Source organism: Cavia porcellus, unplaced genomic scaffold (genome assembly GCF_034190915.1).
Source record: "Cavia porcellus strain 051 isolate PalLab524CR breed Dunkin Hartley unplaced genomic scaffold, mCavPor4.1 scaffold_10, whole genome shotgun sequence".
In the NCBI taxonomy this organism is placed as follows: domain Eukaryota; kingdom Metazoa; phylum Chordata; class Mammalia; order Rodentia; family Caviidae; genus Cavia; species Cavia porcellus.
In genome coordinates this window covers 49,697,811-49,725,688 of record NW_026947493.1, presented here as the reverse complement: position 1 = coordinate 49,725,688, position 27,878 = coordinate 49,697,811, and the positions used below count along the sequence as shown (strand labels likewise).

Below are 27,878 nucleotides of genomic sequence, written 5' to 3'. Positions count from 1 at the left end.
AAGACATGAATAAACTGATGATCATCAGCTGCAATATATTCAGCAGCCATTTAAATTACTGTAGTTGACTGTTGTAGTCTGTTGTGGGTTTCTGATTGATCAATTATGGCCATATGAAGGTAGAATTCTTAAATATCTTATCAAAATTTCTTGGGTCCCCCAATTTATGGCAGGTATATTACAGAAAAGCTACTTGTAAGAGTATTCTTAATTTTGTCTAAAAGTGTTTTCTCACTTCTCTGACCTGTTTGCAGAGCTCAGAGGCTCAGTCATAAAAGTTCAGATGTTCAAATTTTTCACCCAACTTAGATTTCTGCAGATAATTTATGAGTTACAAACTTACTGAGATTCCAAGTATTTTAACTAATATTTAAGATTTAGGAAATTTAACTCGTTGGTGTTTTTGGTGTTTTCTTATATTGGTGTGTCGTCAGCCTCTTTACCCTTTTAATCTGTTGTATACATGTGGAGTTCATTTACTATGTTAAGTCTATAGAGAAACTGTTTCTATCCAGATGGCTTCTAAGATATATAACTTTGTATGGCTGCCTAGCTACTAATAGTTAAACAAACATCCTAGATATTTTACTCCTGAGATTATCCAAATAGAAAAATTGGCAATTGAATGCCAGGTATGGTGGCTCACACCTGTAATTCCAGCATATGGGAAGCTGTGGCAGGAGGATCATTGCAAGTTCGAGACCAGCCTGGGCTACAAAGTGAGCTCATGGCCTGCCCGAACTGCATAGAGACCCTGTCTCAAAAAAAGACAAAAAACAAAAAAAAAGAAAAGAAAAGTTGGCATTGAAATTCTTGCATTTCAAGCCTTTCTTAGCATTTTTTACTTTTTTTTTAATTGTAAAGCAATATTTAAAAAATAATGGCTTTGATGAATTTTAACTGAAGCCATATGTTACAATGAATAAAATACTTTCTGAAATGTTTATCAATTATTAGACCTGCAAATTATTAAATATAATACTACATTTCCATTGTTTCCCTTTTTCTCTGCTTTATTTCACATTAGGTGTTGTTGACCAAGGTTGATTTTATTTTATATTTTTAAACTGGAATTTTGTAGTCATTACTCAGACTGGCTTCAAACCCATTGGCTCAGGTAGCCCAGCTGCCACCACTCCTGCCTTTTCCTCTCCCCTTCCTCCCCTCCTTCATCATCATCATCTTTTTCCTCTTTATCTTCTTTAGATGGGGGTCTCATGTGGTTCAGACTGGCCTCAAACCCACAGCAATTGTCCTATCTCAGCTTCCCCAGTGTTGGGATTACAAGTGTGCACCACCACTCCCAGTTTAGTCTAGCCTCTTCCTCAGGATTTGATTTCTATTATTGTGTTGTTACATGGAACAGATTGCAGGGTTTCTCTATAAACTGATTAGTGACATGAAGAAGAATACTGATATAGTAAGATCCTTTTAAGAGATGCTATGGTATGTATTTGTTTGTTTGTTTGTTTGTTTTGTACCAGGGATCGAACTCACAACCTTGTGCTTGCGGGGCAGGTGCATATGCTGCTGAGCTAAATCCCCAGCCCTATTGTATGTTAAAACACAAATTACTATGGACCAGGGATTTAACTCAGCGGTATAAGAGCCTGTGTGGCAAGTTATGAGATTGTGAGTTCGATCCCCAGTACAAAAAAAATATCTTTTCCTTTAGATGTCATCTTATTTTGTAAAATTTAAAAACTACTCAAAAATTACTTTTTTTTTTTAACCATTATTAAGTTTTAGACCTTTGGTGGCCTGTATGCAGAAGAGATGGAAGAGCAAAATTTTAGATACAGTAGAAACTAATGTCCTTCACTATCTCCAGTTGTCATTCATTCAAGCAAATATATGCTTAGTTCTACCACTATCTGGTAAATAAGGAATTGCATATATGTACCACATTTCCTTTTGCCATCTTCATCTGTTGATGGGCACCTGTGTCCTCAGCCTGTCGAGTCAGTGGGAGTGGCCTTCCCAGCACACTGACAAGCAGCAAAGCACACTGAACATTGTTAACCACAAAAGCTCACCTGAGTATGCAGACTTTTGCTGATAGAAGCCTGAGCGACATGATTGAATTCAGTCTCAGCCTGCTTCCAGTGAAAGTCGTGCTTGTTCATAAGGCCCTCCATTCTGGGTCCTCTAGTTACCTTAAACTATCTCAGGCACACTAGTCAACTGCTTAACATAAATTATCAGGGTCCAACATGAATAATGGAGACATTCTTATCAGTAGTGAAATTCCAAGGATTTAGAAGTTACCTGTCAAAAACCCAAGGACAAAGGTTTATTCTAAAACTCAAGAACAAGCTTTTATTCCACAACAGGACCTGTAGATTTCTTAGATTCTTGATAGAACTCTTTACTCAGAAAAACCATAAAAAACCATTGCTTTAGAGCATCTCAGTATGGCAGTGTTTTCCTTGATCATTATTATATATATGTTTGTCGTTTAATGAGCTATACTTTTTTACGTCTGTTAACTTTTTTCTTAATATATTTTTGTTTGTATTTTACAAAATACTGGATTTCATTGTAGCTGTAATTTTATATATACATACAGCATAATTTGATCATTGTCATCCCCTCTTACTCCCCCTTACACTTAAGTCTTTGTGACTCACTTCTGATTGTCTTTTTACTTTTTTCTTTTTAATATATACTTTGTTGCTATTAATTTTACAAAATACTGTGTCAATATAGTATGTTCATACCTGTGTATGATTTGATCGTATCCATCCTCCCATGACCCTCTTTTACACCCTTCTCCCCTGCACCCCTTATTCCCTTCCTTTCCTCTGGTGGTCTCCCTTCTGTTGTGTTACCCTAGTTTCCAGTTTCCATATAGGGACAGTGTGTTCACTTCTGAGTCTGGCTTGTTTCACTTAACATGTTGATCTTATGGCTGAACCATGTTCCATTGCATGTATATATCACATTTTCTTTGGCCATCTTCATCTGTCAATGGGCACCTTGCGACCCAATGCGGCTCCTGAGATTCTTGGTGTTAAGGACTGCAAAAGAATGAGAAAAATAAAGAAAAGACAAAGCTGGGGTCAGGTGGAGCCCTTGTCCTCCTGATGAGAGGAAAGGAACTGCTCAACCACTGTAACACCTTTATATACTGGGAAAGATGTCAATTTCAGCTCTTCTGCCTAGCAACCCATTGCTTGGCAGGCCTGGGCCCCTTGCCTTCTTGGTGCTGGAACAACTTGTTTACATAACTTGTTTTGGTCTCTTTTTCCTGGGCTGGTCTTGCTTTAGCTTCACACATGTCATCAATCTCCAGCTTCAACGCTCCCTACAGCACCTAAATTGGTATTGTATCTTAGCTGTTGTGAGTCATGCTGCAAAAAACATGGCCATGTAAGTGTCCTTGTAGCATGATGATGTTGATTCCTTTGGGTATATACCAGGGAACTGTATATAACAGATCATATGGAGGTTCTATTTTTAAAGGATTTTTCTCCTTTGTTTGTTTGTTTATTTAGACAAGGTCTTGCTGTGTAGTGTAGGTGATCCTCCTGTTTCAGCCTCCCAAGTGCTGGGATCCTGGGCATGTGCCACCACAGCTGGTTGGTACTATTTTAGTTTTTTGAGGAACCTCTTTTACTTAATTTCCATGTTGGCCATACTGACTTACCTTCCCATCAGCAGTATGGAAATACTCCTTTTCCTTATTTTCTTACTGGCATTTGTTTGTTTAGTTTTCATCATGATTGCCATTGGAGTGTGAAGGGGTTTCAGTGTTTTGATTTACATTTTCATAATTGCTAAAGATGATGAATATTTTTTCATATGCTTCCTGGCTTTTTTTTTTTTAATGTTTCATTTGCCCTTTTAATTGACCTGTTTGGGGTATTTTTGCGTGCCTTCAATGTTTTGAGTGTTTTGTGTATTATAGTTTATCCTCTGTTAGAAGAATAGCTGGCAAAGAATTTCTTGTATCTTGTCTCTTCCCTCTGTCTCTGCTGTGCAGAAACTTTAGTATGATGACTCATTTGTTGATTTGTGGTATCAGAGACCAAGTCAGGAAGCTTTTGCCTTTGCCTAAGGCTTTAAGTATTTTCCCTGCATTTTCATATAGCAGTTTCAACATTTTAGGACTTATGCCTAAGTCTTTCATTTGTTTTGAATTGATTTTTGTGCAGAATGAGAGGTTGGAATCTAGTTGCCATCTTCTGTATCTGGATATCCATTTTCCCCAGCATTAATTGCTAAGGAGACTGTCTTTCTCCAACATATGTTTTTGGTTCCTTCCTCAAGAATCAGATGACTAAAGTTGTGCAGGTTTGTTTCTGTGTCCTCTGTTTTATTTCATTGGTCTGTGTGTCTAGCTTGATGCCAGTACCATGCTATTTTTGTTACTGTGGCTATGTGATAATTTGAAATTGAGTGTTGCTCCAGCTTTGCTCATTGCTCCAGCTTTGTTCTTTTTGCTTAGGATTGCTTTGGTTATTCTGGGTCTCTGTGTTTCTATAGGAATTTTAAGATCTCTTTACTGGATCAATGAATAATATCATTGAAATTTTGATGAGAATTGCATTAAATCTGTACATCGCTTTTGGTGATGTGACCATTTTAACAATTCTGCAGTTCCATGGATTTGGAAGTGTTATTGGGTAGTTCCTCTAGAAGTGACTCACCAACCAAAAGTATTCTAGGTCCTTCTTGCCTCAGATAAAGAATCAGATGAGACAAGCTCAGAACTGAAAAGTGAGGAGTGGAGCTGGGGATAAGTTTCAGTGGCATAGTGCCTGCCTGTCAAGCACAAAGTCCTGAGTTTGAGTCCCAGTACCAAAAAAAAGAAGGAAGGAAAAAGTGAAGAGTTGAATGAGAAACCAGCTCTACAGAGTGAACTTGGGCAAAATAAGAGAAGAAGAAGAAAAAAAAAACATGAAAGTACACTGTGCAGGGGCTGGGGATTTAGCTCAGCGGCATAAGCGCCTTCCTTGCAAGCAGGCAGTCGTGAATTCGATCCCTGGTGCCGATAAAAACAAAAAGACCAAAAAAAAAAAAGAAAGTACACTGTGCGTCAGAGCAACACAGCGTGGGCTACCATGGAAGTCATGATAGCAAGAACCCCTTGACATCTGATCTTTGTGTTTTCTGCATTTCATGGGCGCTAGGCAAAAAGTTCTACATTAAGAGGTCCTACTTGTTTCCCTAGCCAGCTTTGCCATAGCCTAGCCCCTTTATCAGTTCTTTCCATCTTGTAATGTCTTCAGTCTCTTTTCCAGTATTTGAAGTTTGCATTGCAGAGGTTTTTGGCCTTCTTAGTTAGATTTTTTAAATGTATTTTTAAAAAAATATTGTGAATGAAATTGTGTTTCCAATTTTTTTTTTCAGCTAGTTCATTATTTGGTATATAGAAAAGATGCTGAATGTTGACTTTGTCTACTGTCCCTGTTGTAACCTCCCCCGCCAAAAAACAAGGCCCCATGATGAAAAACGGGGCAAGACCCCTGAGATGATAAACGGAGCAAGACGGCGACATCTTAAAAGAAGCACTTTTATTTTAGCTGGCCCAGCGACACAGTGCAGATGTAATTTGCAAAGCTGTGCGACTGAGTTAGAATTTTGACTGATTTTCATAGTTCATTTATGATTAGCTCATTGATCATTAAGTACATAGCGATGAGAAACAGAAACAAGGTGGGCCTTTGTTCCCCTTTGCTTGAGGTCAGAGGCATTTCACAGTGGATGGTTAGCCAATTCATAGCCCTTAGTCTGCCAATTCTAGGAACATTTGTCTCTCATAAAGGGAACAATGGTTGACACAGCATCATTTGTCTCTGATAAGGGGAACAAAATTTGACACAGCAAACAGGTTACTAAGGTGGGGGGGAACGATGCATACAAAACAGCATGATGACGTGGTCAGTTAATTTATAACCAATTTTAGTTTATAACAATGTGGTTGGCGCTCCAGGTACATGGTTACTAGGGTGATAAGCATAGAGCATAACATCCCTTCCAACTTTGATGTCATTATTTCCCTCACCCTAGATATTATGTATTAGGGAAAGTGTGTGATACCTTTCTTTCTCTTAGTCTAGCTTATTTCATTTAACATGATCTCCACATTCCTTCCATTTTCCTACAAATAACATGATTTAATTTGTTTTTTTTATGAACAATACTGTATTATACATATTTCTTTACCCTTTCATCTGTTAATAAGTACATAAGGTGATTCCATATGCTACAAACTGTGTTTAAATAAACCATCAGCATGCAAGTATGTCTATAATATGCTGGCTTTATTTCCTTCAGGTATATATCAAGGAGTGGTGTAGCTGGATCAAATTATAGCTCTATTTTTAGCTTTTTGAGACATCTGCCTACTATTCTTAACAATGTATAAGACACAGGTATACTATATTTCTCCCTGCATCTTTTTGGTGGTGGTGGTGTTCTTGTTCTAGAGATTGAACCCAGGACCTCTGCACTGAATTACATCCCCAGCCTTTTTTACTTTTAATTTTGAGAGAGGATTCTCATCAAGTTGCTCATGCTGGACTCTTGCTTTTTTGGGGGGCAGTGTGGTGGGTTGATTACCAGCAATCTAACTCACACTTGTCAGGCAACAGGCTGGACTCAAATTTTCAATTTTAAGCTGGGTGTGGTAGTGCTTGCCTGTAAATCCAGCATTTGGGAGGCTGGAGGATTGTTGTGAGTTTGAAACAAGCCTGGCTTACAAAGTGAGCTCAAGGCCAGCCTGAACTGCATAGTTGAGACCCTGTCTCCCACAAAACACACACAACGCACACACAAAACCTTTGAATTCTTCTCCCTAGTTTACCACAGTGTTGAAATTACAGATGTTCGCTCTTTTTTTTTTTTTTGACAAGATTTTACTATGCAGTTCAGGCCTAGGCTGGCCTTGAACAAGCAGTGATCCTCTGGCATCAGCCTCGCAGGTTCTGGGATTACAGGTATGGACCACCACACCCAGCTTCCAGTTTACTTTTTTTTCTCTCTCTCTCTTTTTTTTTTTTTTTTTTATTTAAGGAGAAAAGAAAAAAAAAAACAGTGAAAGGGTACAAGTTATACAGATTTACAGAAGAAAAAAATGAACAGTAGGAAATCACTAGTTAATGGATTATATATTGCCATCTTAGAAATAATTGTTCAAGTCACAAAATTAAAGCTTGTAGAGTGGACATTCCAACAATGATACTGCAAACAGTTCTGTTCAATGATCCAATAAAACTCTGTGATATCATTTTCTATCCTATACACTTAAATATACATGCAGTTATATAGTTTAGAGACTTTCTTTTCCTCTCTTTTGTACAATGACTATTACACATTTTGGGTTTCATTGCTCCCACGGTTCTTATTGCTTTTTTGGAAGAGAGTAAAACCAAATGAGACATAACAGAACAGAATCGGTCAAGTCAAAAGGGTGGACATAATAGATAATATAAAAACATAATACAAGGTGATCAACAATGGTTACCATAATGCCTCCCGCTATCTCTAATAGAATTGCCTGTATCATTAGTTATAATACAATTGAACAAAACAGTAAAGAACAAAACCAACAAAACCAAAACATTGGAGACATTGTAGGTCTTCAAAAGTAGATAAAAGTCAACGAGAATGGGCGTTATAATGAATCTCATTATCTTCACAGCTGATGCCTAAACTTTCGAACCTGATACTATCCAGCAAAACAGAATAGGGGAACATCAGTCAAAAACAAGATGGTGAGAGTAATACAGGGCTACAAATCGAGATAATAGAAAGTCAAAGTGGGTTACTATATTATATCCTGCTATTTTTTTCCCTTTAATTAAACGGATAAAAATAAAAAAGTAAATAATGGAGTGGAGATTGAGAAAAAAGAGGGCATAACAGCGAAACAGCGCAGATCAAAACATAACCATTTAAGCAGAATAGTGTTTCACCACCAGATAATTCCGACCCAAAAATAGTTACCATATTGACTCTTTCCTTGAAGTCCTTGAGTACAACTTCGTATACTGTAGCATTAAGTATATCAAAACAATGTAAAACCATTTAAGAGAATGACAGCATTACAGAGTATTCAGAATCGACTAACAGAAAATGAACAATGGTTTCTGTATAATCTCCTTGTCTTTAAAAGGTTTTTGCTTATACTATCGTACATAATAAAATCCAATAAGATACAACCTGTTTAGACCATTGGAGACAGAAGAACAAAAGTTAGATGAGACTTCAAAACAAGATGATACTAAATCAGTATTACCTATTAAGATGTCATTTTCTCCAAAATAGCTGTTCCTATCATCCAATCTTCTCTGTCTCATTTCTGTTGAGCTCTTTTTCTGTCAGTAGCTGTCAGTTTGTCTTCTTCATTTTGTTCTCTGCTCCATTCGTTGTGGCCTCCCCGCCACTATTTCTGGGTTCTTTGTATTTTTCTTTTTTTAGAATATCCTGCAATACTCTCTGTAGAGTTGAATTGGTGGTTGCAAATTCCCCCAGTTCCTCTTTATCCTGGAAGCACCTTGTTTTTCCATCAATTTCCAGGGACAGTTGTGCAGGATATCTCAATCTTGGCTGGAGATTATTATCTTTCAAAGCTTGAATTATTTCCCCCCATGCTCTTCGTGATTTGATGGTTTGTGCAGAGAAATCTGCTGTAATTCTGATGGGTGTTCCCTTGTAAGTGGTCTGTTTCTTGTCTCTTACAGCTTTTTATATTCTGTTCTTGTATTGAATTTCTGGAATTTTAATTATTATATGCCTGGGTGTTTCTCTGTTAGGGTTGTAGGTAGCTGGGGTCCTGTATGTCTCATACATCTGAGTATCTTTACCTTTTGCTAAATTAGGAAAATTCTCCTGGATTATTTCTGTGAGTAGCTTTTGTAGTTCACTTGTTTGTGTCCCTACTTCTTCTTTTATGTTCTTAATCCTTAAGTTATGGCTCCTCTTATCATCTTCTTGTCTTTGTATTATTGCTGTTTGTTTCTTTGTTATTTTTAAGAAGTTTTTCATTTCATTCTCCCATGTTTCAAGTCTGCCCTCCAGTTCAGATAGTCTGTCCTTAGTTTCTTTCAAGCTGTTATGCCAGTCTTGGATAGACTTCTTAATTTCTTGATAGTCCCTTTGAACCTGTTTCACGTACTCTATGCTTTCTCTGTTTTCTCCATCAAACAATTCTCCCCTCTTTTTCTGTTCTTCCATTCCACCATCTGTTTTTTCCTGGGTGGTGCTTAGCATTTCTCTAACTATTCTACATACTTCTAGCTTCAGGTCGTTGATAACTTCATTCCTGAATTGGTCTATGAGGCTCTCTATATGGCGCTTAATGTCTGTTGGTGCGGTGTCCGCTATTGCCTGTTTCTCAGAATTGGGGGCCGAGGAGCCTTTCTTATTGCTTTCCTTCCCCATATTCTCTGTTCCTTATATATATGCAAGCTTACATAGGAGGCCCAGCTTCCCTGCCTGTCAGCCACAGCCTGATCAAATTGCGCTGGCTAGGTGTTCCTGCCCACCACTGCACACCAGGGAGTTTCGGACTAGGCAGCCTACGCGGGAGTCAGTCGCCCTTCCGGGCCACCGTCAGGCTCTGGGATCTGGGTTAGGCCAGCCTACCAAGTCCGCCCGCAGCCTCACGCAGGCCAGGCACTTTTCACCAATCCCGTCCAAGAGGGGAATGTGTGGCTGGAATCGCCACCGCGCCCTGCTCTTACAGGACTGCCCGAGCCCAGAAAGTCCTCCACTGGAGTCAAACTGTGGTAGAGTGTCAGTTTCTCTCACTCACCTCGCCACAAGTCAGTGTACGCCTCCTTGTCCCCAAATCGCGGTTTCCAATGGCGCGGAGTCCAGCCTCCACACCGAGTCTTTTCTATTCCTATTTTAGCGCCAGGACTGCATTCCAGGTTGGTTTCTCTCAGCCCAGTTCGTTCCTGAGTCAGCAGAGCATATCTCTACCGGCTCATGTCTCCTTAGTCCACATCATTCCTGACTTCTGAGCCGAGCCTTTCAGAGAGCCTCCGGTAGTTGCTGTTATCTGTCCGCCATGTTCTCCCGGAAGTCTCTCCAGTTTACTTTTAGCATGACACATACTTCATGACCTTTCCATGATTGCCACCACTCCAGTCATTTTCTGGTGGTTACTTGTTAGTTTTCTAATTTAAATACTCTTACTGAGTTTTGACACCTCTAATGATTAAGCTCACAAAACATTTTGATACTTTTCATTTGATTGATAGACTTGTGTGTTGGGATCATGATTGAGGACATATTAAATAATAATGAGTGAAAGTGTGACTGTTACATTAATTTTAATACTGTGTTTTCATATTTTCAGGGAACTACTAACATTCCTGTGGAACCAAAGTAGAATTATATAAGAACATAATGGGTAAGTAATTTTTCTGTTTTAATTAGTAGAAGCTAGCTTTTCTATTAAAGAAAGTTGGTCTTTTGAGTCATTAAATGCAAATAAGAAAACAGCAAAACTGCAACTAGTTGTTAATGTCAACAGCTTGTTTACTGTATATTTCTGAAGGGCAGATCAGTATTGTGCAAGATCTAATTGGTAGTTTTTAGTGCGTAATTGTTCCTTCAGAAATTCATAACTTTCCCAACAAACATAAAATTGCTTTGTCTTAAAAACATATTAGAAACAATTTCAAATTGAGATAATTGATATTTTAAATTTTTTCTTAGATATTAGCAAAAAACTGCTAAGACTTGAATAGTCTTAATTTTGAAATTCTTTGCAACTTTGAGTCTTCCAAATTTTTTTTAATGAAAAATTGCAATAATAATACAGTCATAGCTTCCACTGAGTGGTTAATGTTTTGCTATGTTTGCTTTCTCTGCATGTTGTGTGCTGCCTCTCTATTTAATGTTCATGCAGCAGACTTTGCACCTAAATATTTCCACATGTTTCTTCTCAGTTAGTCCATGTCAGAATTTCCCAGTTGTTTCAGTAGTGATATTTACAGAAGGTTTTTTTTAATCTAGGACCCCGTAACATGTCACTTATTGTATTAACTTGTTTCTTTAGTGTTCTTGTTTGGCTTGTTTTGTTTTGTTTCGTTTTTGAGCACTTTATAGTTCAGCGTAACTCACTGCACAGCCCAGGCTGTGATTCTCCTCCTGCCTCAGCCAGAGTGCGGGGCTACAGGTGTGAGCTACCGTCCACAGCTTCTTTAGTGTTCTTGGAATAGTTCTTTATTTGGCGGGGGTATGGAGCAAGATTCTTTGGTGCCAAAAAGCTATGTCAACTGTTGTGACTGCTGTGACCGTGGCAGTACAGATATCTGGTAGCAGATGCATTCTCTCTTATTTTTTATTTTGGTGGTAGTGCTAGGAATTGAACCCAGGGCCTTGTACATGGCAGACAACCACTCTACCACTGAACTGCATCACCTAGACCCTCTGTGCTGTTTTTGAGTTTTGTTCTTTTGTTGGTTGGTTGGTTGTTTTGAGACAGGGTCTTGCTTTATAACTCAGACTGACCTTAAATTCATTATGATCCTTCTGAGTGCTGGGATTACAGGCATGCACCACCATGCCCACCTTCTATTTGGAATTTTTTAAAAAACTATTTTGTGTGTACTTCAATCATCTAATAATTTAAATTGATAATAAATAGTTCTAATAGTTCTTTATGGATCAGAAATAAAATGATAAGGAAAGCTTTAATTTCTAGACTTGGGGCTTGCCAAAGCAAGATTATTTCAGATGGCGTATAAACATTAAATCACAAACTGCAATTTATTGCTAAAAATGTATTTCACATGATATAATTAAAGTCATACTATTTAAATATTTTTGTCTTAGGCTTCACATTTGAATGTGCTACTTTAGTCACCAAAAAATACTTCCTTGAGAATTTCTGGTTGGTTTTTCATCTAATGTTGTATCATTTGACCCAGAGTTTATATGATAGTGGAAGATAAATAGATATTTTAGAGAATAGTAAGTAAATCAGGGTATTAAAAACTTGAAAATCGTGGTAATTACCTTTCCGAAATGTTTTGGTCTTAAAATCCTCAAATGTTAACCTTGATAAACCTAATTCATGTATTCTTTCTTTCTTCATTACCTCCATTCTTCCCTGGTGCGCTAATACTTACTTTTTCTTTTGACTAAGCTTTGTTAATTTTCCCAGCTTGGCCTCACACATGTGCTCCTTTTGCCTTAGCCTCTTACATAGCTTAGATTACAGGCGTTTGCCACTGCTCCAGGCATTGCTTCTTCTTAACACATATGTAATGCAAAACTCACTTTATTATTTTACTTTAGATGGAGAGGAGAAAACCTATGGTGGCTGTGAAGGCCCCGATGCCATGTACGTCAAATTGATATCTTCTGATGGTCATGAGTTTATTGTAAAAAGAGAACACGCACTAACATCAGGAACTATAAAAGCCATGTTGAGTGGCCCAGGTAAGTACAGCTCTTTGTTTTTCCTTTATATATCTTTTGTTTGTCAAATGTGTTTTTAAGTTGAGTCAAACAACTTCTAAAACTTAGAGTAACTATTCCAGCATTATTGCGTGATAATGTGGATTGGGAAAAAACTGGCTTCTCCTCTTTTCTGTTATTATTGACTCTGTAAAGACTGAATTCATTGTATTATAGATTTGTTTCTCTACATTTATTTCCATTGTCAAGTGTCTTAACTAAGACTGATTTGTGATTTGTTCTAGTTTTATATACTTTATAGAAGTTATTTCCCAGATCTGTATTAACCTTTTTTTCTTGAAATACAGTTTTTAATATGAAAAATGCACATACAGTTAAATTTTAAAGTGTACAATTTAGTGTAAGTTACTACTTTTCCAGTGTTTGCAACCATCACTTCTAATTCCAAGACATTTTCATCACTCCAGAAGGAGCCTCCGTACTCTTTAAGCTTTCATTGTCTTCTCCCTACCAATATTCAGCAGCTAGCAGTCAGCTTTTAATGTATCTGTTCTGGACATTTCATACAAATGGAATCATAAAACGATGACCTTTTGTGTCTGGCTTTTTTTTCACGTGGCATTAATATTTTCAAGATTCATCGATGTGGGTAGCATATGTAGAAGTAGCAATTAAGTCTTTTAATAGCTAATAGTTTACTGAATGACTGTGCCACATTTTGTTTATCTGTTCATTAGTTGATGAATTCTGAGGTTGTTTCCACCTTTAGGCTATGATGAATATTGCTGCTATGAACATTCATATATAGATTATTTGTTTGAAAATCTTCTTTAGTGTCTTTTGCATATATTCTTTGTAGTGGAATTGCTTGATCATTTGTATGTTTAACATCTAGAGGAATCACCAAATTGTTTCTACAGCACAAGAAGCCATTTATGTTTTTACCAATAGATAGCATATTAGAGCTTTTTACATGTCCTGGCCAGTATTTGTTATTGTGTCCTTTTAGCCCCCAGTACTGGGGATTGAACCTAGGTTCTTACAAGACATGTGCCCTACCATTGTCATACTTCCCAGTCCTTTTTGATCTTGTCTTTCCTAGTAGGTGTGAAGGAATATTTCACTGTGGTGTCCGATTTGTTTTTCTATGATAAATATTTGAGCCTTTTGCCTGCATACATTCTACCAATGAGCTCCCTTGTCTTTTTCCTGATGGTATTATCTGGAGCACTAAAGAATTTTAATTTTGAAAAATACTTTCTAATTTTGATAAAGTATGATTTATTTTTTAAATTTTATTTTTCTTTGACTTCTAAACCCATTGCCAAATCTAAACGTGATTTTATGTAGTTAGATCCCCTATATTCTAATTCTGTGGGTTTAACTCTTTTTTCTTTGGTTTTAATTTTTCTTTATGATGTGGAATTGTTCAGCTTTATTCTTTAGCATATGGGTACCATTCCTTCCATTTTGAATGGTCTTGTCACTTTCGTTAAAAATCAATTGACTGTAGATGTGTGTGAGTTTATTTCTGAGCTCTTGGTTCTGCTGATCTATATGTTTATTGTTACACTAGTACCATGCTGCTCTGCTTACTACATCTTTGTTGTAAGCTTGTAAATTGGACTGTGTGAAGCATCTAATTTTGATTTGTTTCAATGTTGTCTTGGTTATTTGGTATCATTATAATTCCTTTTCTGTGTTTTTAGTATGGAAGTATTAAACAGTGAGAAAAGTATAATACACCTCCATATACCCATAACCAACTTTAATAAGTTATTAACATTTTATCCATCATATTTCACTTTACCTACCTTCCCTATATTTTAGTATTTCAAGCAAATTTCTGATTTCATGTCATTTCACTTCTAAACTCTGTGATAGTTCTCATGTACCTTCCCATTTTTACACATACTACCAGGTTTTTTAGAGAAACAATCAGTTATATAATGTCCATATTTTGGATTAATTTAATGTTTCTTCCTGTACACTCAGAATTATTGAGTTGTGATTAGATTCTAGTATTTATTTCTAGTTAAGAGTATATTACAAGTGCTACTTTTGTGTTCCTTCAACTTTGTGGGGGGTTTAATTGCTTTTTGCTTTTTTGGTTTCATTTTATGGTTCTGGGAATAGGGCCCACCACCTTGTGCACTAATAGTATTTCTATTATATCACATCTTTCAGCAATGTCAAGATGGGGCGGGGGGGGGGGGAGTCCAGGATTGTCAGACTGATTCATCCATGAAAAACTCCCTACTCTGACTTTCATGTAATGATTTTAGCATTCATTGTGACTATTGTGATTCACTTCATTTGTGATTATAAAATGGTGATCTCAGGTAATTCTGTAATTTCTTCTGTCTTTATTAGCTAGAATCATCTTATAAAGAAATATTTGATTATTCCAGGCAAAGTGGAGATTTCAATCCCCAGTATTATAGAAATGGGATTTTGTGGGAAAGTGTTATTGCATACTACAGTATGAATGCATTTCCAAAACAAGCTCACTAAAAGCAAGCTGACACTTAATAGGATTTAATTTGCATGTAACACCCAGAATAGGTAAATCCATATAGATGGAAAGCAGATTGTTCGGCAAATCCTGGGGAAAATGGACATGACTGCTTAATGGCTTATGGTTTGATTTTGGCTTAATGAGGCAAGAGGATTGCAAGCGCAAGCCCAGCCTGAAGAATTTAGTGAGATCCAGTCTCAAAAATAAATAGCTCTTCGGCCACCATTTTAAATCCAGCTTCATACATTGCTCCGTGCTGCCAGCATCTCCACTACCCAGACCATGCACCTCCCAGCCGTGCCCATGGCTCTGCCACCAGAGTGTCAATGAGTACAGCAAAATAGAGGAGATCTCAGACCAAGGGGTCTGAGATGAATGTGACCACGAATGCTAAAATATTTATTGGAGGCTTGAGCTGGGATACAAGCCAGAAAGATTTGACTGAATATTTGTTTGGATTTGGGGAAGTTGTAGACTGCACAGTTCAAACAAACCCAGTCACTGGAAGATCAAGAAGCTTGGGATTTGTGCTTTTCAGAGATGCTACGGGCATGGATAAAGTTTTGGAACTGAGCCGGGCGTGGTGGCTCACGCATGTAATCCCAGCACTGAGGCTGAGGTGGGAGAATCGTTGCAAGTTCAAGACCAGCCTGGGCTACAAAGTGAGCTCAAGGCCAGCTTGAACTGCATAGTGAGACCCCTGTCTCAAAAAAATAAATACATAAATAAAATACAGTAAAATAAAGTTTTGGAACTAAGCACAGATTGGATGGCAAATTGATAGACCCCAGAGGGTCGAAGCTTTAAAAGGGAAAGAACTCCTTTGTGTTCTTTCCAAATACTTCTAAAGAACAAATTAAAGAATATTTTGAAGCCTTTGAAGAAATTGAAAATATTGAACTTCCCATGGATACAAAAACAAATGAAAGGAGAAGATTTAGTTGTGTTACATACATAGATGAAGAGCCATTCAAGAAACAAGCAGCAGTTTGGTTCTAGGAAGTGTGAAATCAAAGTTGCACAATCCAGAAATGTGAATTGGCAGCAACATCAGCACTGAAAAGGAGGAAGAGGCTCTGCAGCTGGTGGATTGGTGGTCCTGGGGTTTCCAGCCAAGGTTAAAACCAAAACTGGAACCAAGGAGTTAATAACTAATAAGATCAAGGGTATGACAATAACAGTAGTGGTTGTGTCTGGTGGATATAATCATACTGGGTGGAACTTCGGAAACTATGGGCATGAACAGGGACATAAAGTATAATCGTCCACCAAGCTCTTATGGCATGGGGCTAACAGTCACCAAAATAATTGCCAGCCATGCTAAAGAGGAAGACATTGGAGAAAACAGAAATACTAAACAAACCTGGCAGGACAGCATTGAAGATTGGTCTTCTGTTGCTCTGATGATTATTTATAAACAACTTTCTAGTATACAAGGCAATTGTGTCCTACTGTTTTTAGCTCTGTCAGTTAGCTTTGTTTTTACTTTGTCCTTTGCTGTGTGTTAGGATTCAGTGTGTATTTGTGTTTATACAGATTTTATCTGAATGACTTCATTCAGATAAATAGTTCTTTATGTGGTGATGGATGGATAGATGGACAACGGATGAATGGACAACAGATAGGACTAGGGAAGTAGCTCAGTAGTAGAGTACCCTAGGACTCAGTTCCTAATACTACAAAAACTACTAAAAAAATAGTTTTTTATTGGCTGGATGGCTCAGTTATACAACACTAAGCAAACTAAATGCCACCAAGTTGTATACTTTAAAGTAGATGATTGTGTTTAATGGTGTTCATTTCAACAAAGAAAAACTGTTGATACCTAATAAATCCTAGTTTGCCTGTTGATAATATTTCATATATACATGCAAGAAAAGGAAATTTAGTATTGTTGTGAATTGTCTTGCTGAATACTGCCTTTTTCCTTTTATACTCCCACCCTCCCATAGAAAATAGAAAACTTAATACCACATTCTCAGAAAAATGTACTTTTAATATGAAATGCCTTTTGTATTCATTATGCAGTGTCAGTACTAGACTGTTAAACATTTTGTCCATGTGAGTAAATGCTAAACAATGTTACATATGTGGCTAAAAATATATTGATGGATGCCTGAAAACTATGAGCTGCTATTAAACAGAAAATTCTTAGGAGAATATGTCATTAACATGAGGCTTCTTTTTTCTTTTTGTTTTTTTTATTCTTTTTCATTTATAGTTTTGGATATTGAATCTAGAGTCACTACCACTGAACTGTATCCCCTAGCCCCCTTCACTCCCTTTTTAGACAGTGTCACTGTGTAGTTCGGGTTGGTCTTGGACTTACTGTATAGTCCAGGTTGCCCTCAAACTCCCAGGAGTCCTCCTGTCTCAGCCTCCCTAGTGCTGGGATTATAGGTGTGCCCCACTACACCTGGCATCCCCAGCCCTTTTTATTTTTTATTTTTAGACAAGTTGATCATGCTCATAAGCATATTTTTTTTAACTAAAGAAAGAAATAGTGGATTTCCTTGCTAGAAAGGGGTTTTTTTTGTTTTGTTTTTTTCTTTTCTTTTTAATAGTATATCTTGGGTTAGGTGTAAAGCTTAGTAGTAGAGCATGCATTTACCATACACAAGGCCCTGGATTCAAGTCCCAGTGCCAAAAAAGTATTTGTTATTTAGTACTTTATATACTTACTGCCAAAGGACCAATAGAAAATCCGTTACTTGCTGTGATGTTATTTTTATGTAGTAATTCAGTACAGCATGGGATTCCTGGTAATCTGTAAAGACTTGATTCTCCGAGCTGAATATTAAAAAAATTGGTTAGCTTTTTTTTTCATCCTTCCTATGTTTTAATAATCAGACCATCAAGATCTTTAGGAAAAGCTATTTAAGTCTCTCACCTATGGGGAGAATATTAGAATTTAAAAGTCAGTCTTAATTCTTTTTTAATAAAGATTTATGTTGTTTATACTGAAAAATTCAGGTAATCTGTGAGTTGCTGTGTAGTTACTCTTTTAACATTTGTTTATTTGCTAGAGCTGCCATAACCATAACAACATACCGTAGACCAAATGGCTTAAACAAAAGATTGCATTTTCTCACAATGGTGTAGTGTAAAGATTGAGGTTCAAAGCATTGACAGGGTTGATTCTTCTGAGGCCTCTTCCTTGCTGGTGTAGATAGTCCTCTCCCTGGGTCTCCACTTGGTCTTACCTCTGTACCTGATCCGCCCTGGTGAGATCAGTCATATCAGATTGCTACCCAGAGTCCTCATTTTAACTTGATTAAATCTTTAAATACAGTCACACTCTGAGGTCCTAGATACCTCCACCATAGGAATTGGGGTGGGGGCCTACTATTCAGCCCATAACATACAACAATCGTTTTGTTTTACAGGTCAGTTTGCTGAAAACGAAACCAATGAGGTCAATTTTAGAGAGATCCCGTCACATGTGCTTTCGAAAGTCTGCATGTATTTTACCTACAAGGTTCGCTACACTAACAGCTCCACTGAGATTCCCGAATTTCCCATCGCACCTGAGATAGCACTGGAACTGCTGATGGCTGCGAACTTCCTAGATTGTTAAATAAAATAAATTATAATAAACTGTTAATTTTTCAGTATTTAATACTTGTAGTTCAGTTAGTAATTTTTTCATATATAGCATGTTGCCTGTATGCAATTGAACTATAAAGTTAATTGCAAAGCAGATTATCTTGTTTTTTGCATAGCAGAGTTGACATTTGTTTGCCATATCAGCAAATTAAGGACGTTTTCACAAACAGAAATAAACAGATATGCCAATTCGTAGGTGGTTTTGCCTTATCTTTTGGATGTAACTTTAAAAATTAGAACAATGATATAGCAAATGCTGAAATATAGGCATAAATGAACATGTTCTACAGGTAAAAAAAATGGGGCTAAGTATTTTTATGGTTTTTGTTTTTAAAAAAATTATGATCCTATAGTTGCTGATAAGTGTTACTAGTTATGCAAATAATTACATGATAAACATTTATAACTTAGTCAAAACATTTTTTATAACTCAAAGAATAAGAGTTTTTCTTAAATGTGTTTTTTTATAAACTGCAATATTGTTTAAGTGTATTGTGTTTTGTTTATTGCTACAATTTAAGAAGTTAATTTAAAAGAAATTTTGGAAGGTTATAAGTACAACTTTTAGGGCTATAACTGTTTGAACTGTGGCCAGATGGTCAACAAGGAAACTACATGACTTAGGAGTTCTGTGTATTGTGCGTTTTGGGCAGTCCAAAGTGCTGTGTTCTCATTTTACGATAAACTCCCTTCCTCATTCTTCCTACATAGTCCTTTTTGAGTATACTTCTACTTGTTTAAGTGTATATTAAAACAATCACTATGAGCTTTATCTAAATCTTAAAACCAGACAATTCTAGTCTTCCTCCACCTAAGTGAAATGTTATAAAATAGAACAATGTGGAGAGATGCAATGAAAATTTTATAATGTACTTAAATATAGTATGATTATATCTTCTAATTAAAATAAGTTCCAATAAATATAGTGCCATCATCAGTGGGTGTTCTGAAATTAAACTCTTATGAGTCATGCTGTATGTTATGGCATGCCTCTGTAATCCCACACTCACGAGGCTGAAGAGGATCATGGTGAGTTCAAGGCCAGCCTGGGCTACAGAGCAAGACCTTGTCTTTAAAAAAACAAACCATGACACGACATCTTTATTTAGCATGGGAAAAGATGCACTGGTGTTGCACTTAGTATTCTTTTAGAACACAGCTGTCATAGCAACTGTAAATCTTCAGCGTATTTCCTTGCAAAATGAGCTTAAGCTGGATTGGTATCACACACACCTGTAACCTCAGCTATTTGGGAGGATCACAAGGTTGCAGCCAATGTGGACAACTTTCTATGACTGTCTCAAAACAGAAAAATACACAAAAAGACAGCGAATGAAGCTCTGTAGTAGAGCACACCTGGGTTTTATCTCCAGTACCTTTAAACTCAACAAAAACTAGGTTAATGTAGATCATTTTGTCAAAATCTCCTGTTACATCATGAAATAAGTTTGTGCTTAATCCTCCTGCGTATCAGCTGTTTTAGCTTCACTATTAAATTTTGACACAGACTTTATTGTACTTTTGAGCTTGTGTAATGTCATTTTTGCTTCAGAATACTTTCAGAGTTTCTATATCAGTCTCAAGAATGAATTTGAATTGGTAAGTATGCTTTCTTTAGGCTTTCGACACAGTTGTCTTCTATAATTTGATTTAAAACTTTTTAAAATACAGGTTTATTTAGTTTCTTACAGCCACCATTCAGATGAGATCAGTGTGTTTAGGGTGGTATGGCCGTAGGCCAGCCACCATTTAAATCAACCAATATGTTCTTTTTTGAAGTTTTTTAAAACAAGAGCCCAGGATAAAACTTCAGTAATCCAAGACAAACTGATTTGCGGTGAGATATTAGGTCTAGACTTTAGTTCTGGTTAAGTAAAACTAATCCCAGCACTCAAGAGGCTAAAGCTATGAATTGGAGGCCAATCCAGGCTAGGTAGTGAGTTCAAGGCCAGTCTGAACTACATAGGGAGAGCCCGACTCAAAAAAACCAAAAAGATGCTTAGATTGTAAATGAGTTACATCTATGTTAAAATTTGAACTGCTATATAAAATGTTAAAATGGTGGGAGGTAGGGAGTTAGTATGTGCTTACAACCTACATACTTTAAAAGAAAAAAAAATTTTTTCCCCTCATTAACAGCATCCGTCACTTTGCAGGGTATTTGTTGCTCAGATGTTTTTGGAACTGCCCTTTAGAGGTTATCATGGGTTTGGAGCGTTGGAGAGTGAACCCAAATCTCTCCCATGTAGGGACTCTGTCACTGAGCTAAAGCCTTAGCCAAAGCTAATCTTTTGAATGGCCTCACTGGTGGGAGATGGTTTTAAGTATTTTATAACAATGAGAGTTTTCTTCATTCTATACAGAATACAGGTGAGGGATTAGGCAGAGTCAGAAAAGGAGGGACAGAACTAAAGGAACTAGTGTAGTCAAATGCAAGACTGAGTAGCATGTAATGTTACAGGGCCAAATTTAAAATTGCAAGATTAGCCTTGAAAATAAAATTATAGTAACTAAAGTGTTTTTAACAAATATTTTAACAAAAATGTACACCTTCCTGGCATATCTGAAAACCTTACTCAATTTTCTTTGTTTAAGCCATCACCAAGTTTGGCTTTGATAAAGGATAACTACATCAAGCCCCAGGCATAGTGCATGTGTATAATCCCAGCAACTCTGAAAGTTGAGCCAGGAGGCTCACAAATTTAAGGCCAGTCTGGGCAGTTTAGCAAAACCCTGTCTAAAGGGGAGAGTGGTATCATAGTAGCTCCTGGGTTCAATCCCCAGTACCACAAAATAAGTTTTAAAAGATGACAGGTGTAGTTCAGTGTGAAATGTTGCTTAGCAGTGTAAGACCCAGAATTCAATCCCCAGTACTGAACAAAAAGAAACAAAGTTGCAACACAAGTGAATTTTGTAACACTGGGGTGTTATAATGGAAAATAAGGGCCAAGGGAGTAGGCTCAGTGGCATAAGGGCCTGCCTGGCAAGCGCAAGATTGTGGTTTTGAAACCAATACCAAAAAAACCGATCTGTTACATTACTTGAAGTGCATAGGGTTCAAGCAGTATTCTTGTTCTGGCCTGCTTGAGAGATTGAGGCAGTAAGATTGTAAATTTGAGTCCAACTTGGCCAACTTACTTTGTCTCTAAAATTTAAGAGGAATGTAGCTCAGTATAGAATGCTTTGCTAGCTTGGGGTTAGTCTCCAGTACCACACTGACACAAAATAGTTGGATGTGATGTCCACACCTGTAATCCCCACACTCAGGAGGCTGAGGCAGGTGTGCCATGACTATAAGGCCAGGCTGAGCTACCTGTTAGCTCAAGACCAGCTTGAAGTGTAAAGCAAGACCCCATCTTTAAAAAAAATTTTTTTTTAAATACTACCTTAAATGGTGAAAGATTCCTTACAGTGAAAAATTTCCGAAGAAAGCAGGTCCATGTGAAGTTACAGGGTCTAATGTGTTGGAACAGCAAGTCTAGAATTATAGTCAAAAACTCATGAAACGATTCAAAATTACATGATTTGATTTTAAATGTTTTTTTTTTTTTCATTTTCCTAGTGGCAGTTTTTGTCCAGTGTACATCCTCTAAGAACCGTAAGACAAAAGGAATGGCAATCAGGTGTTTCAGGTTTTTTGTTTTATTTATTTCAAATTTTTGAAGTGGTAGGTAATTTTCCCTAACCTTTGGCACAATGCTAAACACATACCGTAAATGTTTATTAAACTAAATCTAGCTCATTGGTGTAAAGTTGTCTTAATTATATTCTGCTGGGTCCATAAGTTTTACATCTAAACTATCCATATATAAAAGCTGAAATAAAAGATTGATCTCCCGGTACCCTAACGGGAGTTGTGTCTGCCCATCCTCCAGTCCCAGTTGCAGGAAAGAATGGTCAGGAGGCCAAAACCTGTGCTCTGCATTGTTGGTTACCAATCTGGGTTTTAAAGTGTTCTTCCATGAAAAACGGTAATGGTCACTGACCAGACGTTGCTTCAGAGAAAATACATAGCTGATCCAAATAATACATGAAAACATATTCAAATATTTAGTCATCAGGAAAATGCTAGTAAGAGCTACAGTGAGTTACCAGTGGACTAGTTTCAATAACAAATGTCCAGGATATGTACAGATTGGAGCCTTCCTATATTGCTAGTAGGAATGTGAAATGGTACAAATCTGTGAAAGTTTGGCAGTTCTTCAGAAAATTAAGTAGAGCTGTCCCCACCTCTATAAAGAAAAAATAGTTTCATGTGGTCAGCAAATCTGTTCCTAGGTATAACCCCAAAAGTTCCTATTGTTTGGGGGTTTTTGTTTTGGTTTGGCTTTTGGATTTTTTTGAGGCAGGGTCTCACTCTAGTCCAGGCTGGCCTTGAATTCACTGAGTAGGCTAGGCCCCTAAACTCCCAGCAATCCTCCTGTCTCAGCCTCTGAATTTCTAGGATTACAGGTGTGTGCCACCATGCCCGACCCTATTGTTTTTTAAACATCCAAGTACCTAATAAAATCAAATTGTGATAGCACATCTGTATAACCAGGTACTTAGGAGACTTGAGGCAAGAGGATTACAAATTTTTAAAGCCAGCCTCATTTAGCAAGACCATCTCAAAAATTTTTTTAAAAAAGTAAAGCTGAGATAATCACTCAGTGTGAGGACCTGGGTTGGTTCCTAGTACTGAAACAAACAACAAAAAAAATTTTTGAGAAAAATGCTAGGGAAAGTAAGAAATTACAAAATCTGGACATCATGGCATATGCCTGTTCTGGGAAGTTGAAGTTAAGCAGTAGAATGAAATTTGAGCCCTTCCTGGGCAGCTCAGTGATCCAGTGAGATCCTGTCTCAAAAAAAAAGCAGGCTCTGTGTGGAATGTGGTCGGGGATATAGTTCAATTAAGGTTGAGGTCCTGGGTTCAATCCCTAGTGCCTCAAGAATAAACAACTATAAAATACAAATTAGTAAAGTAGAACATTTCAAAGAGGTGATTCCAAATATTGTGGAATAAATCAAAAGAAAATTAAAAGCAAAACGGCACATTTACCCAAAAAAAAAAATCTATAGCACTTGTGAAAAAAATTTGTACCCAAAAATAGAGAAAAATCTTTATGGACTTTTATACCATACCAAGAATTTAAAAATAGTAATAAAGTAGGTGATTTCCTAGAAAAATAACTTACTGGGAATAGTTGAATTAGCTGTCGAATAAAGTAGTTGCCGAAAGATTCCTTCCAAAGAGACATAAGACTGGATTATTTTGTAATTGAGTTTTGTTTTGATTTTGAGACACTATAATTCAGGCCGGCCTTGAACTTATGGCAATCCTGCTTCAGCCTTCCTAGTGCTAGGATTACAGGTATGCACCATCACACCCAACATGAATGGTTTTTTAAAATCAAAGGAACATTCCCATATTGAGCTATTGTAGCATATGGTAAAAGATAGCAAAGTCTGTTACAAAGCTAGTGTAATTCTGATATCAGAAAACACCATTACCTAAAAACAGATTTTATAGGCTTACCCCACAGGCATATAGAAGCAAAAACCCTGACTCCTCTTGCAAATCAAGTCCAGCCTCAAGGAATACCACAACATAACTGCTGTGTCTTTTAAGAAAGCAAGGATGGTTTACAAAAATCTATTGAGTTTTCCCATAAAAAATGGAATCATCTCAATAGACATCTAAAATACATTTGATAAAATAGCTTTATACTCAAGCAGGCAGTCGTGAGTTCAATCCCCGGTACCGATAAAAAGGAAAAAGACAAAAAAAAAAAAAAATAGCTTTATACTTTAGTACATGAACGAAATAGAAATGTATGAAAGTACTTAATTTGGCTGGGTGTGGTGGCGTGTGCCTGTAATCCCAGCATTTGGGAGGCTGAGGAAGGATTAGCACAAATTTGAGGCCAGCCTCAGCTATATAGTTCTAGTTCATCCTGAACTGCATAGCGAGACCCTGTCTCCAAAAAAAAACTTGATTTTAACTCAACCCAGTAAATTTGTTTTATCAAAAATTACCATACACATTCTCATTTAAAAATGAGAACCAACCTAAAAGTACTTAGAGTTAATTTAGCGTTTCTTAGAAATTTCAGGTCAGGAATATAACTCAGAGGCATAGCGCCTGCCTAGCAAGTTTGATTCCATGAGTTTGATCCCTGGTACCAAAAAGAAAAGAAAAAAAAAGATATTTAGATGTTACAATTTCTTACATTAGGTATAAAATTAGTAGGGCAAAGATAAAATATCTGCAGGCAATGTGTGTTGGTCACAAAATTCCACAGGTGTGAACTGAAAACAATCTGAAGTGTAGAAGAAAAAATAGACATCTGTGGAGTATTTTTGTTTTGAGCTGCAGAATAGAAATCCCCATCCCATCCTGGCTTTGGGAAATACCCCATTATCCTAACCTAGGACTCAAATATCCTACTTCAAAAGTCCAGAAAGAGACTTTTCCTATTTCCTGACCACCTGGGCTGTACGAATATGACTATGAAGCCCTATGTAGCCTCCCACTAAGTTTCTGTTGCTTTCCACCCAGCCAGTGCCAGTTCAGTTGTCTTCAGCAGAACCGAGACTCTTTTTTTTTTTTTTTTTTTTTTTTTTAAAGCCTACAGCACCCGGTATTCCCAGGCGGTCTCCCATCCAAGTACTAACCAGGCCCGACCCTGCTTAGCTTCCGAGATCAGACGAGATCGGGCGCGTTCAGGGTGGTATGGCCGTAGACTAGAACCGAGACTCTTAAAGGAATTAATAGGAATCATTTTCTCACTCTCCACCCACCATGACTCTGCTCCATAGCTAAGTCTGATCCCAGCTTGGGGTGAAGCAGTTGGAGGAACTGCCCTCCCTGGAGTTACTTTGCACAGAGAGCTAAGTTTTACTTCCCCATGCCAGTGGTTCAGAGTAGAAATGTAAGTGGCACATGGAGATTCCCTGGATCCAGTACCAAAGCTAATTGTACTTCTAGTTTCTGGAACAAAACACCAGACATGCCTCAGTGGAGGAGAGATTTAATGTGGCTCATGGTTTCACAGAATCAGTTCATGGCTGGCTAACTCCAAACCAAGAACCTCATGGCAGATGGTGTGGTGGAGCAAATGTTTAGTTCACAGTGGCTGAGAAGCAGAGCTGGAGAACAGTACTGGGGCAGAACCAATTAGGGACCGCAGTTCTACTCGAGGCCACTTTTCTGTGACCCACCCAGGAGTACTCAGCATTTCATTATCCAGTGAATCTGACATGTCAGGATTAATGGTCACACGAATGGAGGTATACAGCAACCCCATGAAGCCAGGATCACTAGGAAATTAAATCCATCAGGGATGAAAGTTGCAGGTATCTTTCTGTGTAAAGAACTCCAGCCAGGAGGCTTAGAGGATGTAGAGAAATCATAAAATCCTGTTTCAACCTTATAGCCTATTAAAACTAAAATTACAGCCTCTCCTTTTATATCTTTCCCTGCTGTGTCCTATGCATATTTACTGTGTGAACAACCCACCTTTTGTTTACTATCTCTTTTTCCCCTACTATGTTATTTAGGCATTTTGGAGACTGAATTTTTTTAGCCCTTTAGGGACGCACAAATGAACTAGAGAAGTAAACATCATGTAGAGATCCCGAGTCATTCTATAATTCAGTGACTGAAAACACTGAATTGCTCCTTTTTTGGGAAGATGTAGTGCCTTTTTTTTAAGCAGCAAGAATCATTGCATTATGTTAGGCAGTAGCCATTTTTTCTTGAAGTATAAATCTATAAAGGGTGAGCAGTACTAATCCTAATTCTAACCCTAACTGTACTTAATATCAAATGGATGTTCATTGGTATTGAGCAGCTGAATATTCTTCCTAGTTTTGGGTATTCTTGCATCATGTGACTCTTGGTAGGACAGGGATTCTTAACCTATTTTATGTTTGAATTTATTTTAGCAGTACTGGCTTTGCACTGAACTTCCCCAATTTTTTCCTTTAATTTATTTTTTATTTTTGGATTGGGTCTTGCTAAAATCATTAAATTGCACAGGCTGGGCTGAAACTTTTTTCAACTTTTATTTTTTTATTAGTACCTGTTTGTAGTACATGATGATTACATTCCACATGGAGAGTTGGTACACATGTATAACACACTTCAGTTCTTTTTTTAAATCCCCTTCTCTCCTCCCTCCCCCTTGCTTTCATTGCTTGATCCCCTACTCATTTGCAAAAGGTCTGTCTCCATGCTTCCTATTATCTATCTTTTATTTTTCTCTTTATTTATATTTTGATTTTCACATATAAAAGAAACCATTTTATATTTAAATCTGTGTCTGACTTAATATTATAGTCTCAAGGTGTATCTATTTTCCTACAAACGACTCAAGTCCTCTTTTTTATGACAGAGTTGTACTACAGTATATATAAATTTCACATCTTTGTTCATCTATTGATGGACATATGGGCCTCTTCCAATATTCAGCTATTATGAGTTGTGCTGTTGTAAACATGGGTATGCGTGGGTATGTAACATGATGCTCTTAAGTCTTTGGGGAGTATACAAAGAAGGGGAACAGCTGTGTCACATGGTGTTTCTAGTTTTAGCATTTTGAGGAATCTCCATATTGACTTCTGCAGTGAACTATACTAGGTTACATCCCTACCAACGATGTAGAAGGGTTCTTTCCCCTGCAGCCTCAGCAACATTTGTGGTTATCTGATTTCTTGATGATGGCCATTCTTTCTGGAGTGACATGGAATCTCAAGTTGTTTTAATTTGCATTTCTCTAGTGACTAGGGAGGTACATTTTTCATGTATTTATTGGCTATTTGTACTTTTTCTGGGAAGTACCTGTTCATTTCCATTGCTTGTATTTTGAGTGGGTCTTTCATTTTAGGGGGAACCTAATTTTTTCAGTTCTTTATATATTCTAGATATTAGGTGTTTATTCAAGGAATGGCTGACAAAATTTTTTCCTCATTCTGTGTGTTGTCTGTTCATTCTGTTGATTGTTTCCTTTGCTATGTAGAATGATTTGATGTAATCCCATTTTCTGATTCTTATTTTTCATTCCATTGGGTTCTGTTTAGAAAGTCTTTGTCTATGCCTATGTCTTCGAGAGTTTTACCAGTGGATTATCTTCCAGCGGATTAAGTGTTTCTGTTTTAACATTTATTTGCTCTATTTTTAAGTTTAGTACGTGATGAGATGTGTATGTCTATACTCAATCTTTTTAATGAGTATATCCAATCTTTCCAGCACTTTTTATTAAAGAGACTAAGTTATCCAGTGTAAGTTTTTGGCCTCTTTGTCAAAAATCAGACAGCTGAATGTGTCTGGAGCTGTTTCTGCTTCTTCTGTTCTGTTCCATTAATCCTCTTAGCAGTTTTTGTGCCA

At 37.2% G+C, this 27,878-nt stretch overlaps 1 protein-coding gene, 1 non-coding gene and 1 pseudogene across 2 annotated transcripts in view; 2 read left to right on the top strand and 1 right to left on the bottom strand.

Annotated features, from left to right (window-relative positions):
• Eloc (elongin C) overlaps positions 1-20,026 on the top strand; it is a 32,313-nt gene extending 12,287 nt beyond the window's left edge. Inside the window, exons 2-4 of the mRNA XM_003479921.5 lie at positions 10,313-10,366; positions 12,262-12,405; positions 18,289-20,026. Coding sequence (XP_003479969.2) covers positions 10,363-10,366; positions 12,262-12,405; positions 18,289-18,479 — 339 coding nt within the window. The 5' untranslated portion in view covers positions 10,313-10,362 and the 3' untranslated portion in view covers positions 18,480-20,026. The remainder of the gene's footprint in view (positions 1-10,312; positions 10,367-12,261; positions 12,406-18,288) is intronic.
• Positions 15,274-18,282, top strand: LOC134477961 (heterogeneous nuclear ribonucleoprotein D-like; annotated as a pseudogene).
• Positions 20,027-25,114: 5,088 nt separating the features above from the next.
• On the bottom strand, positions 25,115-25,235 carry LOC100379617 (5S ribosomal RNA). Its single transcript, NR_033365.1, has one exon. It is a non-coding gene; the product is annotated as a 5S ribosomal RNA (ribosomal RNA).
• Between the last annotated feature and the right edge of the window lie 2,643 nt (positions 25,236-27,878).